Source organism: Dendrobates tinctorius, unplaced genomic scaffold (assembly GCF_039654945.1).
Source record: "Dendrobates tinctorius isolate UK_male_01 unplaced genomic scaffold, ASM3965494v1 ptg000062l, whole genome shotgun sequence".
NCBI classification, from domain to species: domain Eukaryota; kingdom Metazoa; phylum Chordata; class Amphibia; order Anura; family Dendrobatidae; genus Dendrobates; species Dendrobates tinctorius.
This window is the reverse complement of record NW_027361730.1, coordinates 22,361,079-22,378,089: the sequence shown is the minus strand read 5'-3', so window position 1 is coordinate 22,378,089 and position 17,011 is coordinate 22,361,079. Positions and strand designations below refer to the sequence as shown.

The following is a 17,011-nucleotide window of genomic DNA, read 5'->3' as shown; positions in this document are numbered from 1 at the left end:
CCAAAAGAAATTCATGAAACGCTGGTTTTTGTTCATTCTGCGTCCCAAAAATCGGAATAAAAGCGATCAAAAAATGTCACGTGCCCGAACATGATACCAATAAAAGCGTCAACTCGTCCCGCAAAAAATAAGACCTCACGTGACTCAGTGGGTCAAAATATGGAAAAATTATAGCTCTCAATATGTGGTGATGCAAAAACTATTTTTACAGTAAAAAGCATCTTTTAGCGTGTGACAGCTGCCAAACATAAAAACCGCCATAAATAGTAAATCAAACCCCCCGTTATCACCCTCTTAGTTAGGGAAAAATAATAAATATATTTTTTTAATTTTATTTCCATTTTCCCATTAGGGTTAGGGCTAGGGGTGTGTTGGGGTTAGGGCTGGAGTTAGAATTGGGGGGGGTTTCCACTGTTTGGGCACATCAGGTGCTCTCCAAACGCAACATGGCATCTGATCTCAATTCCAGCCAGTTCTGCGTTGAAAAAGTCAAATGGTGCTCCTTCCCTTCCAAGCTCTGCCATGCGCCCAAACAGTGTTTTACCTCCACATATGGGGTATCAGCGTACTCAGGACAAATTGCAAAACAAGTTTTGGGGTCCTATTTCTCCTGTTGCCCTTAGGAAAATAAAAAATTGGGGGCAAAAATATAATTTTTGTGGAAATACATGATTTTTTTTATTTTCACGCCTGGGCGTTATAAACTTCTGTGAAGCACTGGGGGGTTCAAAGTGCTCACCACACATCTAGATAAGTTCCTTATGGGGTCTGGTTTCCAAAATGGGGTCATTTGTGGGGGGTTTCCACTGTTTAGGTACATCAGGGGCTTTCCAAAGGAAACATGACACCCACAGACCATTCCATCAAAGTCTGCATTCCAAAACGTCACTACTTCCCTTCCGAGCCCCGACGTGTGCCCATACAGTAGTTTTCTCCCACATATGGGGTATCTGTGTACTCAGGACAAATTGCACAACAACTTTTGGGGTCCATTTTCTCCTGGTACCCTTGGGAAAATAAAAAATTTGGGGACTAAATGATCATGTTTGTGGAAAAAATACGATTTTTTTATTTTCACGCCCGGGCGTTATAAACTTCTGTGAGGCACTGGGGGGTTCAAAGTTCTCACCACATATCTAGATAAGTTCCTTGGGGGGTCTAGTTTCCAAAATGGGGTCATTTGTGGGGGGTTTTCACTGTTTGGTACATCAGGGGCTTTCCAAACGCGACATGGTGTCCGATCTCAATTCCAGCCAAAAAAGTCAAATGGCGCTGCTTCCCTTGCTAGCTCTGCCATGCGCCCAAATAGTCGTTTACACCCACATATGGGGTATCAGCGTACTCAAGACAAATTGCACAATAACTTTTGGGGTCCTGTTACCCTTGGGAAAATAAAAATTGGGGGTGAAAAGAACATTTTTGTGGAAAAAATATGATTTTGTAATTGTACCGCTGTTTGTTATAAACTTCTGTGAAGCCCTTGTGGGTTCAAAGTTCTCACCACATATCTAGATAAGTTCCTTGGGGGGGGTCTAGTTTCCAAAATGGGGTCACTTGTGGGGGGTTTCCACTGTTTAGGTACATCAGGGGCTCTCCAAACGTGACATGGCATCCGATCTGAATTCCAGCCAATTTTGCATTGAAAAAGTCAAACGGCGCTCCTTCCCTTCTGAACTCTGTCATGCGCCGAAACAGTGGTTTCCCCCCCACATATCAGGTATCAGCGTACTCAGGACAAATTGCACAATAACTTTCCTGTCCAATTTCTCCTTTTATACTTGGTAAAATAAAAAAAATTCAAGTATTTTTTTTGTGAAAAAAAGTTAAATGTTCATTTTTTTTTTTTAAATATTCTAAAAATTCCTGTGAAGCACCTGAAGGGTTAATAAACTTCTTGAATGTGGTTTTGAGCACCTTAAGGGGTGCAGTTTTTAGAGTGGTGTCACTTTTGGGTATTTTCTATCATATAGATCCCTCAAAGTGGCTTCAAATGTGATGTGGTCCGTAAAAATAAAATGGTATTGCAAAAATGAGAAATCGCTGGTCAACTTTTAACCCTTATAACTTTCTAACAAAAAAAAAATTTTGGTTCCAAAATTGTGCTGATGTAAAGTAAACATGTGGGAAATGTTACTTATTAAGTTTTTTGTGTGCCGTATCTCTGTGATTTAAGGGCATAAAAATTCAAAGTTGGAAAATTGCGAAATTTTCGCCAAATTTCCGTTTTTTTTTTTTTCACAAATAAACGCAAGTTATATGAATGAAATTTTACCACTATCATGAAGTACAATATGTCACGAGAAAATAATGTCAGAATCACCGGGATCCATGGAAGCGTTTCAGTTATTACCTCATAAAGGGACAGTGGTCAGAATTGTAAAAATTGGCCCGGTCATGAACGTGCAAACCACCTTTGGGGGTTAAGGGGTTAAATATATCCAATTGTGGAAATAATTATTATTCCAAGATCTATTGATTAGAATGAACATTTGTTCATGGGAAAATCCCTTTAAGACAAAACATAAGGCAGAAAGACCTAAATACAAGCAACAACTGAAGTCAGCTGCAGTAAAGCATCACAAAGTAGGAAACTCAGCGTCTGGTGAAATCCATGGCTTCCAGACTTCAGCCAGTAATTACCTTAAAATGATTCTCTACAGACTATTTAAAAAAAAATGGCATTTTATGTGTGATGGATAATTTCTCCAATTACTGTATATACTTGAGTATAAGCCCCCCCCCCCCAATTTTTCCACAAAAAACTGGGAAAACTTATTGACTCGAGTATAAGCCGAGAGTGGTGCTACACAAGGGTTAATGGTGGTCCAAAAAGATGCTACATGGATATATACCCCCCACAAAATGCTGCACAAGGGTTAATGGTGGCCCACGAAAATGCTCCATAGATAAATATGGCCTATGTATGGCTGCTGCTGCAATTAAAAAAAAAAATATATATGACATACTCGCCTCTTGTCACTGGGGGCCGGCTGCCGGTGTCCTGAGCAGGCGGGGACACCGGTGTGCTATGGGGGACAGGTGCCGGTGTCACCGCTGGCTCAGGCCCCCGGCACTAGCTATATTCACCTGTCGCCGTTCCATCACAGAGCGCCGTTCTGTCTCCCGGGTCTCTGCCGTGACGTTCAGCAGAGGGCGCGCACTGACTGTCATCGCGCCCTCTGACCTGAATGTCACAGTCAGAGGACGCGGAGGACAGAGCGGCGCTTGGCGGTGGTACGGGGATGGGTGAATATTGCACTGCTTCCTGTCCTCTCCCCCCCCCCCCCCGTCATACTCGCCTCCTCCTGCCGCAGTCTGTGCAGCCCCTGCTTCTTCCATGGTCTCGGCGCTGCAGCATTTCCAAGTTTCAGCGGTCACGTGGTACTGCTCATTAAAGTAATGAATATAGAATCGTATAGTTGGAAGGGACCTCCTGGGCCATCTGGTCCAACCCCCTGCTCAAAGCAGGATTCGCTAAATCATCCCAGTCAGATGTCTGTCCAGCATCTGTTTGAAGACTTCCATTGCAGGAGAACTCACCACTTCTCGTGGCAGCCTGTTCCACTCATTGATCACTCTAACTGTCAAAAAGTTTTTTCTAATATCTAATCTGTGTCTCCCATTCAGTTTCATCCCATTGCTTCTAGTCTTTCCTTGTGCAAATGAGAATAAAGATGATCCTTCTACAATGTGACAGCCCTTTAGATATTTGTAGACGGCTATTAAGTCTCCACTCAGTCTTCTCTTTTGCAAACTAAACATTCCCAAATCCTGCAACCTTTCCTCATAAGGTTTGCAGACCGGTCACCATTCTGGTCGCTCTTTTCTGAACTTGCTCCAGTTTGTTGATGTCTTTTTTATGTGGACACAATATTCCAGATGAGGTCTGACCAAAGAGGAGTAGAGGGAAATAATGACTTCACGTGATCTAGACCAGGGTTTCCCAACTCCTGTCCTCAAGGCACACCAACAGATCATGTTTTCAGGATTTCCTTAGTATTGCTCAGGTGATAATTGCTTCACCTGTGCAATACAAAGGAAATCCTGAAAACATGATCTGTTGGTGTGCCTTGAGGACTGGAGTTGAGAAACCCTGATCTAGACTGTATGCTTCTGTTAATACATCCTAGAATTGCATTTGCCTTTTTTGCTGCTGCATCACACAGTTGACTCATATTCAGTCTGTGATCTATTAGTATACCCAAGTCTTTTTCACATGTGCTGTTGCTTAGCCCTATTCCTCCCATTCTGTATATGCTTTTTTCATTTTTATTACCCAGATGTAGTACTTTGCATTTTTCCCTGTTAAAAACCATTCTGTTAGTTGCTGCCCACTGCTCCAGTTTATTTATATCTTTTTGAATCCTCTCTCTCTCTCTTCTAGTATTAGCTATCCCTCCTAGCTTTGTGTCATCAGCAAATTTAATCAGTTTACCCTCAATTCCTTCATCTAAATCGTTGATATAGATGTTGAACAATACAAGGCCCAGGACAGAGCCCTGTGGTACCCCACTTGAGACATTCTTCCAACTGGATGTGCAGCCATTTACGACCACTCTTTGGGTCCGATCACTAAGCCAGTTATGAATCCATCTAACAGTTGCCTTGTCCATTCCATACTTAGTCATTTTTTCAATAAGGATTGTATGAGATACTTTGTCAAATGCTTTGCTGAAGTCAAGATATACTATATCTACAGCATTTCCTTGATCCACCCAATCAGTGATTCCGTCATAGAAGGAAATTAAGTTAGTCTGACATGACTTATTAGTTACAAACCCATGCTGACTCTGTTTAATCACTTAATTCTTATCCAGGTACTGACATACATGTTGTTTAATAATTTGTTCAAAGATCTTTCCTGGTATAGAAGTCAGACTCACCGGCCTATAGTTGCCTGGGTCCACCTTCTTCCCCTTTTTGAAGATAGGAACAACATTTGCTCTTCTCCAGTCTTCTGGGACTTCTCCTGTTCTCCAAGAATTTTCAAAGATTATGGAGAGGGGTTCAAAAATTTCTTCTGCTATCTCCTTCAGTACTCTGGGGTGTAATTCATCTGGACCTGGAGACTTGAATTCATTTAGGTTAGCTAAGTGTTTCCTCACTATCTTTCTGTTTATAGATATCCTGGATTCTTCTATTCCCTTAATAGGACAGTGAAGAACAGTTGATGTTACATTTCCTTTCTGAGAGAAAACAGATGCAAACTAAGAATTTAAAAGTTCGGCCTTCTCAACATCCTGTCTTACCATTTCATCATTTTCATCCTGTAAAAATCCTATAGCATCTTTGACTTTTCTTTTACTTTTGACATATCCCCAAAATCCTTTATTATTGCTTTTGCGCATATTCATGACTTTAATGAGCGGTACTATGTGACCGTCGAACGCAGGAGGAGCTGGGGCGCCAGACCATGGGAGAAGCAGGGGGACTGCAGAGACTGCGCCAGGAGGGGGTGAGTATGATCTCTGACACCCGCTCTCCCCCTCTCCCGCCGACCCTGGGTATATGACCCGAGTATAAACCGAGAGGGGGACTTTCAGCCCAAAAAAATGGGCTGAAAATTTTGTCTTATACTCGAGTGTTTACGGTAATTTTGAGCCTCTAAAATGAAGAGGCTTTGTAGAAAAATGGTTGAAGTTCCTTAATGTTTAACAGGATATTTTTCTTCAACTCCTTTAATAAAACCTGAAAGACTGTACTTCAATTGCATCTTGGTTTTCATTTTAAATCCAAAATTGTGACATGCAAAGCACAAATCACAACGATTCGGTGACTGTCCAAATATATTTCTGGCCCTAACTGTATGTACAGCTAGGGGTGGAGAAGTGGTGATAAGCTCTGTTCTTTAGAGAAACAGTTGTCCACTTGCATCCACTCTGTTCTGTGGTATGTAAGCTCCTTCCTCATTTCTGGCATTTTACTTTTTTATTTATTTTTTTTACATCTGTAGATTGCATGTACTCTGGTTTTCCCCTTACCAAGAATATACAACATGTTTTGGTTCCTCCCTACCAACTGATAAGAGAATATTAGTACGGTATATTACTGTTACCCAATGTTCCCATGTATATGTGTAACAATCATTGTATAAAATTCCTTTCCACTCCATTTGACTGTCAGATTAGTAAAGATTGTGAAAGTCCACAGTTCACTAAAGTCATTAGTTGGGTAAATTTAGTTTCATATTCCATTTCAGTAACATGTTTTAGATTGTGGAGTGTTCGTATATATACCTAAAATCAATTAAAGTCACGTGCAGTTAACTTGGTATTTTTATTAGAACACATGGGAATATACCCTGACAGTGTTTCGCTGCGTTCAGGCATTGCGGTGATTGCCACGTTTGCTGTAAAATCACAATATTTTTGCTGCAATATTAGAATATTGTAGCAACAATTATCTGTTTTTCAAGTGATTGCAGCAAAAAATGCATTCCATCCCGAATGTGTGAACGCAGCCTTAATGTAATCAATAGATCTCTCATTGGATCACTGTTATTCTAGGCACCTATCCAGTGGGAAGAGAGGAACGTTTCTGCTATTAAGGGACCTGGTGGCAAGTGGATGATCCCTCCGGAAGCCAAAGAATCCATGGATAAAAATAAGATGGGGCTTAAAGGTAGCTTCCAATTCTAAAATAATTTTAATAAATTTGTGTGTCTTAATTATCTACCATTTTCAGACGACTTTATTAAAATTTTACATAAAATTAACAGTAGTATTTTTACATCATACTTGTAACCGTAGGGTTTAGAATACTATACAAACATAGCAGTATTGTGGTACCTTGAGTATACTCAGTAGGAGTATCCAATAATATAAAATATATACAGAACACTTAACAGTAATATAGTATATTTGCAGTACAACGAGATAATTATCTACCATGACTTAATGGTTCTCACCTCATGCTTATCAGGGCCTTTGAAAACACCAATTGCTGCTGGACATCCTTCCATGAACTTGTTACTTCGAAAAACGTTTGACCTTTACGCCAATGTGAGGCCATGTGTCTCAATTGAGGGCTTCAAAACTCCTTACACTGATGTGGACCTGGTTACCATACGGGAAAACACTGAAGGCGAATACAGTGGAATTGAGCATGTGGTACGTCACTCTGTAGTTTATTTGCTGCCAGACATTACCACTAATACTCTTTGTTTCAGGGATGCACAACATTTTTCTGGTCCCTGAGTGACATTTTGGTATTTAAACAATCCTAAGGCCTCATTCAGACATCCATGTTTTTCACGTATGCAAAGAAAATGGTACAGGTGTCATCAGTGTTTCCTCGGTGTTTGGTCAGTGTGTCATAGGTGTTCCCTCGGTGTTTGGTCAGTGTGTCGTCTGTGTTTCTTCAGTGTTTAGTCAGTGTGTCGTCTGTGTTTCTTCAGTGTTTAGTCAGTATGTTGTCTGTGTTTCATCGGTGTTTGGTCAGTGTGTCGTCTGTGTTTCATCGGTGTTTGGTCAGTGTGTCGTCTGTGTGTCGTCTGTGTTTCATCGGTGTTTGGTCAGTGCGTCGTCTGTGTTTCATCGGTGTTTGGTCAGTGTGTCGTCTGTGTTTCATCGGTGTTTGGTCAGTGTGTCGTCTGTGTTTCATCGGTGTTTGGTCAGTGTGTCGTCTGTGTGTCGTCTGTGTTTCATCGGTGTTTGGTCAGTGTGTCATCGGTGTTTCATCGGTGTTTGGTCAGTGTGTCATCGGTGTTTCATCGGTGTTTGGTCAGTGTGTTGTCTGTGTTTCTTCGGTGTCTTGTCAGTGTTTCGTCGGTGTTTCTTCGGTGCTTGGTCAGTGTGTCGTCATTGTTTTTTTGCATATGGATGAATAAATTGCAAAGCTTCGCCTATCCTTTGAAGTGTTAAAATGGACAGCACACGGATGCCTTTAGTGTGTTGTACGTGTTTTTCACAGATCCATAGACTTATAGTGGTCTTTTTCATCCATAACACCAGAGAAAAATAGACGTATCTTTCTTCTTGCATTTTTCATGGAGGCATAGTCTGTAAAAAAAAAAAACATTTAAACTGCTCCTTAGACTATAATGGGGTATGTATTCTGGTGTACGTATTCTATCTGTGAGAAATTGTACATGTAACACGGATGTCTCAATTAAGCCTTTAGAGGCACACTAACCTAGAAAGGGGCATTACTATTCTAAACATTTATGGAATATTTTTATCCTGTGCCATAAAATACGATAGGCACTGTTTCCTCTTCTGGAACTCCAGCAAATCAGGGGAATTGAGGTTCCCTGTTCACAGTTCCGCATAAGACATAAAATGCAAGATTGGCGTCATTTTCACTTCCAGGATTCTAACGTGTCAGGGAAAATTGAGTTCCATGTTCAAAGTTGAGAAAGAATAGAAAATGCATTTGCATATCTCTTCACTATGAATTGGCATGTGGCTCCTACACTCTTCTGTGATTTAGTATTAGCACAGTGAGCTGCAAGGAATTGTGAGTCCCACCTGGTGGTGTTTGTAGCTAACGCTGGACTTTATACCACAGATGGCCACATTTCTGCTCCCAGGTCCTCTTCTCTCTGGTTTGGAAATGTGAGCAGACATGGATAAAGGATGGTTGGGGTCGGCACAGAATGGTTTTGCAGGCTGCTTGTGGTTCTTGGGCAGCAGTTTGAGTAATCATGCTTAATAGTAATTATATGGCTTCATTGCATAACTCTTATTGCATAGGACCCTAAAGAATACTATTGTATTATGTGGTCTGGAATAGTTACCAGGCCTACAGTAGGGAAAATAAGTATTTGATACATTGCACTGAAACACTAGAGACACATATACTTCAATAAGATAATTATTATCATATAAGATAATACCGATCAATTATGATTGATTAATATGCTTGAAATAAGCCACATAGATAGAGAGGTACATAACCAAAATAATTTTATTACACATATAATTTAGACAATACATAAGTATTAATGGTGAGGTAGATGAAAAACGTATAGCAGCTAAGAGATAATGGCACAGTAGAGGTTGATAAGAGTGCCAGACAAGAAAAAAAGCATCTCCCAGGTCAAGAATGCACTTTACCGGGCAAGAAGTATCAATAAAATAGGTAATCACAGGATAGGTCTAGATAATAAATCAGAGTTATGATAGCAGAAAATCCTAAGCCATAAAATAGCAGTATCCATAAACAGACAATAATCTGGGTATAAATAGGTAATGCGGCATAACAGCAAGTTTATAATAAGACCCTATACTGATGAGCGCAAGTGAATAGTTAATAAAGACTGTAAATAGCAGAGTAAATACCTTGCGACATGGTCCCGGCAATGTGTAGGAGTGCCCATGGGGCTTTAGCGCGTCTCACGGGCACTCCTACACATTACCAGGACCATGTCGCAAGGTATTTACTCTGCTATTTACAGTCTTTATTAACTATTCACTTGCGCTCATCAGTATAGGGTCTTATTATAAACTTGCTGTTATGCCGCATTAACGATTTATGCCCAGATTATTGTCTGTTTCTGGATACTGCTATTTTATGGCTTAGGATTTTCTGCTATCATAACTCTGATTTATTATCTAGACCTATAATGTGATTACCTATTTTATTGATACTTCTTGCCCAGTAAAGTGCATTCTTGACCTGGGAGATGCTTTTTTTCTTGTCTGGCACTCTTGTCAAACTCTACTGTGCCATTATCTCTTAGCTGCTATATGTTTTTCATCTACCTCACCATTAATACTTATGTATTGTCTAAATTATATGTGTAATAAAATTATTTTGGTTATGTACCTCGCTATCTATGTGGCTTATTTCAAGCATATTAGTCAATCATAATTGATTGGTTAAGTTTTCCCATCTTCAAAGAATGGTGAGGTCTGTAATTTTTATTGTAGGTACACTTCACCTGCAAGAGACAGAATGTAAGAAAAAAAGTCAGAAAATCACATTGTATGATCTTTACATAATTAATTTGCATTTTATTGCATGAAATAATTATTTGGCACAATAGAAAAACAGAACTTAATATTTGGTACAGAAACCTTTGTTTGTAAGTACAGAGGTCAGATGGTTCCCCTTGACCAAGTTTGCACACACTGCAGCAGGGACTTTGGCCCATTCCTCCATACAGATCATCTCCAGATCTCTCATGTTTTGGGGCTTTCGCTGGGCAACATTGAGTTGCAGATCCCTCCAAAGACCTTTTTATTGGGTTCAGGTCTGTAGACTGGCCAGGCCACTCCAGGACCTTGAAATGCTTCTTACAGATCCACTCCTTAGTTGCCTTGGCTGTGTGTTTCTGTTCATTGTCATGTTGGAAGACCCAGCCATGACCTATAAAAAAAATGCTCATACTGAGAGAAGATGTTTTTAGCCAAAATCTCGCGATACATGACCCTGTCCATCCTCCCTTCAATACGGAGCAGTCATCCTGTCCCCTTTGCAGAAAAGCACACTCTAAGTATGATGTTTCCCCCACCATGCTTCATGGTTGGGACAATGTTATTGGGCTTGTACTCCTCCTTCTTCTTCCTCCAAACACGGCGAATGGAGTTGATACCAAAAAGTTCTATTTTGGTCTCATCTGACCACATGACCTTCTCCCATGCCTCCTCTGGATCATCCAGATGGTGATTGGCGAACTTCAAACAGGCCTGGGCCTGAGCAGGGGGACCGTGTGTGCCCTGCAGGATTTTATTTCATGATGGTGTTAGTGTTACTAACGGTAATGTTTGAGACTGTGGTCCCAGCACCCTTCAGGTGACCAGTTCCTCCCATGTAGTTCTAGGTTGATTCCAGAAAAGATGTATATCTTTGTACCGTGTTAGCCAGTGGATAGAAAAATATTCAGGATTGAGAGTCCTCAGTAGTTGATACCTTTTAATGGCTAACTGACCTTCAGAATCATCCTTACCCAACAAGGCGAGATCTTTCATTTTCTAATTACAGGTCTGTGAGAGCCAGAATTCTTGCTGGTTAGCAGGTGATCAAATACTTATTTCATACAATAAAATGCAATTTAATTATTTAAAAATCATACAATGTGATTTTCTGGTTTTATTTTTAGATTCTGCCTCTCACAGTTGAAGTGTACCTACTATAAAAATTACAGACCTCTCCATTTTTTGTAGGTGAGAAAACTTACACTGCCGATTTTGCATCAAATACTTATTTTCTCCACTGTATCTGTCATTCTTATGGTACTTGAGTGTCCCTAGTATCCATCTGACAATCAGCCAGCATATCTAAGATATGTAGATTTGTTAGAATATTCCCTTTCAGTCTCTTTATTCCATTATTTTTTTTTCAGTTCTCTCTTTAGTTTGTGTTGCATTTATTTTCATCTAACACTATTTGGTGTCTTTTAGATTGTGGATGGAGTAGTGCAGAGCATCAAGCTGATCACTGAGGAAGCCAGCCTTAGAATTGCAGAATTTGCCTTTGAGTATGCGCGAAACAACCAAAGAAGCACAGTGACCGCAGTGCACAAAGCCAATATCATGTGAGTTTCTGTTCTCACACAGGGATAGAAAAATGTTTATCTGTTTGGAGAGAACATTGATTCTCAGAGCACAAATCCATTATCTCCTATCAAGCTGGAGACTGCTTAGCTTGTCATCTCAACAAAGTCAGACCATTTGCTTTTGTTTATATAGACAGGAGCTGATAAAGATAACCTAGGCTGTGCCATTGGCACATTGGCTGTCAGATTACATATAAAGGGTCTGTCATGTACTAAAGGCTCTTTTACATTTAGCGATGCACCAGCGATCCGACCCGGTCAGGATCGCTGGTGCATAGCTAAATGATCGCTAGTGAGCTTTCACACCTGAAGATCTCACAGCGATGCACCAGCGACGCAGCGCACGATACTCACCTTTCACACACAGCGATCCAGACGTCCTCCTGCCCGCGTCCAGCGACGCTCGTCGGCGCCAGCAGGAAGCCCAGCAGGAAGCAGACGACGAGAAATGGAGCCGCCCGATCTCGCGCGATCAGCGATGGACAGCGGGGGGAGCCGGTCGGAGGTAAGTATCACACATAGCGATATCGCTAGCAATATCGCTATAACGTCACAAAACCAGTGACGTTTTAGTGATATTGCTAGGGATATCGCTATGTGTAAAACCCCCTTATGTATACTATGTAATATGTATTCTTTTGCATCACAGTCAGATTATTTAAGAGGTATTTTAGAATTTCTTTTAGATTCTTATGTTTGTTGTGTTCACTATTTTTTTTCCAGGAGAATGTCTGATGGACTCTTTTTGAAGAAATGCAGAGAAGTTGCTGAAAACTACAAAGATATTAAATTTAATGAAATGTACTTGGATACCGTGTGTCTCAATGTGAGTTCTTAAATTAAAGCCCAGTACCATTTCTATTCAAGAATGCTGACTTCTGGACTGCAACCACATGTGTAATGGTTCCCATGATTTTTTTTCTGTCCGCAGATGGTCCAGGATCCTACACAGTTTGATGTTCTTGTAATGCCAAACTTGTATGGAGACATTTTAAGGTTTGTCCTGTCTTCTAAGTGTGACCCAGTTATATTCGATTTCCTCTGGTTATCATTATCTCTGATGTTTTAAATCATTATAAGGTTCAGCAATTCTTATTTTTTTTTAAAAATTTTTAATCCGCACCTCAATCATAAAACTTATTTTTATATATGGAGATCAGATTTAGGCCACGTTCACACGTTCAGTATTGAGTCAGTATTTTACCTCAGTATTTGTAAGCCAAAATTTGGAGTGGGTGATAAATACAGAAGTGGTGACGTTTTTCTATTATACTTTCCTCTGATTGTTCCTCTCCTAATTTTAGATTAGAAATGCTGACGAAAAATACTGACCAAATACTGAATGTGTGAACGTGGCCTTAAAGGGATTCTCCGCTCTTTTGTGGGAGGTCAATAATGGGCCCAGATTTGTGTAAAAAAAAAAAAAAAAAAAACTTATTTCCCCTTCCTCCATTCTGCTGCCTGTGTTTCCTGACTATCTCTTGGCAGAGGGCTTCATTTGTTGCTGGAAAAAAAAGTTTCCTTGCCCTTTCTCCATCTGCAGCTAATTGAAGGCTTTTGATTAGCTGCAGTGCTTACATGATGCCCTAAGCAAGGAGACTTCCCTTGGTGGGATTTGAACCCAGGACCCCAGTGCTGCAAGGCTACAGTGCTAACCGCTGAACCACCATGCTGTTTTTTTTCTTTCTTTTTTTCTTCCTCTCCACTATTTAATGGTGACATATTTTTGACCTGATCTCCTACCAAACCATGCTAATGGTCTAAAATCTACCATCACATCTGTTTACTTATGAGCCATGTAGCAAGCAGCCCATCTTACATGTCTCTCCGTTATGTGTATTGTATACAAAGGGCTGTTAAACTTACCAATTATTGAATTCTCTCGTTTTCCTAACTGTTCTCATCCGCATCACATCACCCATGGACTGAGAGTCACTTTTTCAATGCATTCCCTTGTGAGCCTCAATATGAGTCTTGGAGGAATGCTTAGAAAAAGTGACTTTCTCCTTCACCTCATTGGGGGACACAGATACTGTGGGTGTATGCTACTGCCGCCTGGAGGCTGACACTAAGTGAAAAAAAGAGGTTAGCTCCTCCTCCGCCGTATACACCCTTGCCCCGATTGCGGGCAGAAACCAGTTTTTTGCTTAGTGTCTATTGGAGGCACGTGCCAGTCTGTCTCAAGACTGACCTTTTTTTTTTTTTTTTTTCCCTATGAAGATAAGACAGGGGCGACGGACCCTATTGAAAGGGTTCGATCTCCCCAAACCAACAACGGGCGAGCACGTGCGAGTGTCCCTCCACGAATCCTCTCCCGCAACGGGGATTTTTTTCCGGATGTTCCTTTTTTTCACATGAAGATGAGATGGGGGCGACGGATCCTATTGAAAGGGTCCGATCTCCCCAAGCCAACAACGCGCAAGCATGTGCGAGTGTCCCTCCATGTATCCTCTCCCGCAACGTGGGATATTGTTAGACCACGGCGGTGAGATATGGGCGACGGACCCTATTGAAGGGGTCCGATCTCCCCAAACCAACACCGGGTGAGCACGTGCGAGTGTCCCTCCACGTATCCTCTCCCGCACCGTGGGACATGATGCCGGACTTAGCCCTGTCCACCCTAGGGTATTGAAACTGTAGACTGCACAGAGGCACAAGCGTAGTCCGTGTGTCCCCCACTGCCCAACCAATGCTAAGACTGCGGTGGGGCAAGGTGGCGGACGGTCCCTCTCCTCAACCCTTGAAGGAGTTAGATGGAGCTAGGGTGCCTGCACAGTCCTTGTTTCATATGGCCCCCCTCCCCTCTACCTGAGGTGGATGGCCTGGGAGGGCTCCTGCAGCGGCGCAGGGCTGGAGCCCTTAGCTTCTCCCGGGCAGCAGCGGAGATGAGCGTCCGGCAGCGGCGGATCCCGTCCCAGCCTTGATTCTGGAGTCCGGCGGACAGATAGGGCGTCCGGCAGGCGGATAGTAAAAATCGAGGCCGCGGCTTCAGCCGGCGCTAGGCCGCGGCCTGAAGTCCCCAGCGTCGCGTCATGGCGCCCCCGTGGCCTGGGCGGACGCTGAAGAAATTTAGACCCCGGCTTCAGGCTGAAGCTAAGCCGCAAAAGGAAGTACCGCCCCCAAGAAACTTTTTCTTTTTTCCGGGGGCCTGCCCGCAGTGCTGGCATGCAGATTGAAGCGACGCCTCGCACGCTGAGGACACGGGACACAGGACTGGGGTAAGTGCTGCCCCCTAGCCCCACAGAGAGGCCACGCTAAGAAGCGAAGAGCGCCCTCCCCCGGCGGGGATGCCTGACAGGTACAGCATGTCAGGAAAACCTAAGGCGCATACGTTCTTATACGCGGCATGCATCTCCTGTCGGTCCGTTTTTCCGCGGGCGCAGACCAAGCGAGTATGCAAAACCTGCGAGTCCGAACGCGCTCAGGAGCCCTCCCCTGCGACCGAGCCCAGTGTACCACATCCCCCGGAATGGGCGTTATCACTGTCGCAATCTATGGCGTCACTTACGAGCGCAATCGAGTCCCTTCAGGCCCCAGATAGGGGCAGGGACAATGACTCGCCTGTCTTAGAGGGGTCCTCTACCTCAAAGGAGCCTCCAGCCTGCAGGGGCCGCTCTCACTCCAGGCAGACCCGGGGGAAACGAAGCCACACGGCGTCTACCGGTCCTTCCAGTGCCTCGGCATCCGTGAGCTCTGCTTCTCGATCCCCGTCACCAGTAGTTGATAGTGAGCAAGGCTGGGACTAAGACTCGGACGTACCCCTTGACCTAGATACGCCGGGTGGTCAGGAAACGGTTGATTGTCTCATAGAAGCCGTCAACCAGACTCTGGGGATTGAGGATGATTCCACTCTGGCTTTGGACCATAAGGTGTCATTTAAGCAAGTCAAGCGTCTACCATAGAGTATTTTGCACTCACACTGAATTTGAGGACATAGTGCAACGACACAGAGAATGGCTGGACAGGCGGTTCTCGGGCCAGAAGGCACTCGAGGCGAAGTATCCTTACTCTGTCGCCTTATTGGGGGACACAGAACCGTGGGTGTTATGCTGCTGTCCACTAGGAGGCGACACTATGCATAATCTGAAAAAGATTAACTTTGGCTCCTCCTCTGCAGTATACACCCCTGGACGGCGTCAGCCTTCTCCAGTTTTTGCTTAGTGTCGCAAGGAGGCACACCTTTTTTTCTTTTTTTCTTTTCGTCGGAACAGATGAAGAAAAGTGGGTCTCCAGCGAGACTCCCGGCATGGCTCCTTCCTTGGCCCCCTTTTTAGGGGTGCCCAGTTGAAGTAGAGATGGCGGTCCCCCATGTCGCTCCTTCCCCAGTCCCTCGGGTACTGGTCCGAAGTTGAGACCCCCCCCCTCCTTCCCCAACCCCCTTCAGGGTCTGGGTTGAGGTTGAGGCAAGGATGAAGACCCCCTGACGGTGACAGACGCACCCTCCCTAATCCCCCGCAGGGGGCATTAGGTTGAGACGCTGCAGGTAGGGTCGGAGTACAGACAGCATTCTGCACCAGGGACCCCAGCCCAGCTGTGGGATCCTGCTGGGGCCGGGGGAGGGTGCAGGCAGACGTGGCACAGCAGAGACAGGGCTTTCTGCGCCCCTGCCTCTGCAGCAGCAGCAGTGGCTCCATGGCGCTCCAGGGACCCCCCACACAGGAACCGCTAGCACTGCTGCCCCCACCGCTAGCCAGTCGCCCATTCTGGGGGGGTCCGGTGCAAATCCGACCCCCTCCCGGACTACCGCGCCGCTCTGGAGCCCTCCTGGGCATCAGGCCTCTAATTTAGACCGCGGCTTCGGCCTAGCCGAAGCCGCCGCCTTTTCCCCGCCCCCCCGGCCCGCCCCTGGCACGCCCCCCCGGATGACGAAAATGACACTGCAGTGTCATAGAAGGGGCGGATCGAGGCAGGAAGGGCGCGCTTTTACATGGCCCAGCGCGCCCTTTTCCAGCTCTCCGCCCCCTTCCCTCTCCACCTCAGAATCCGGTGGCCATCTTGCTGCACCTGGAGGAAGGCAGCACAGAGTCTCCGGGGGGCACAGGACATGGGGCTTATCAGCGCTGGACCTAAGGGGAGCACCGGTGGGGTAAGATCACAGCTGGGTCCTTGGTACTCAGCTGTGAATTCCTATAACCTATAGCGCTCTCCTACTCCTTTTTCCTCTGCGTAGATACCCCTGTAGGGTCTCTATTAATCAGCCTAGGTACTATGTCGGGCTCAAAGAAAAGAACCAGGCAAGACTGCTTTTATGCAGTCTGCACAGCCTGCAAGGCCACTCTCCCCAGCGGCAGCACGTATCCGCACTGCCGGGACTGTACCCAAAAAAACGGAGCAGAACCCCAAGAAGTCCCTACCAACGCTTCTGCGACCGCTACTGCGCTGGAATGGGCAACTCAGATGTCGCAGTCTATGACACAGTCTATAGATAACCTGACCTCCACATTACTGCAGGGTCATGTCTCCGCTATGAACGTTACCCAGCAAAGGGACGTCCGGTCTCATGATCAGGGC

General features: G+C 44.2%; 1 protein-coding gene across 4 annotated transcripts in view; it reads left to right on the top strand.

Annotated features, from left to right (window-relative positions):
* Nucleotides 1-17,011, top strand: part of IDH3A (isocitrate dehydrogenase (NAD(+)) 3 catalytic subunit alpha) — a 45,064-nt gene that overhangs the window by 15,262 nt on the left and 12,791 nt on the right. For all 4 annotated transcript variants that reach the window (XM_073579373.1, XM_073579374.1, XM_073579372.1 and 1 more), the window contains 5 exons: nucleotides 6,507-6,621; nucleotides 6,922-7,109; nucleotides 11,346-11,479; nucleotides 12,224-12,326; nucleotides 12,432-12,496. In XM_073579373.1, the coding sequence (XP_073435474.1) occupies nucleotides 6,507-6,621; nucleotides 6,922-7,109; nucleotides 11,346-11,479; nucleotides 12,224-12,326; nucleotides 12,432-12,496 (605 nt within the window). The remainder of the gene's footprint in view (nucleotides 1-6,506; nucleotides 6,622-6,921; nucleotides 7,110-11,345; nucleotides 11,480-12,223; nucleotides 12,327-12,431; nucleotides 12,497-17,011) is intronic.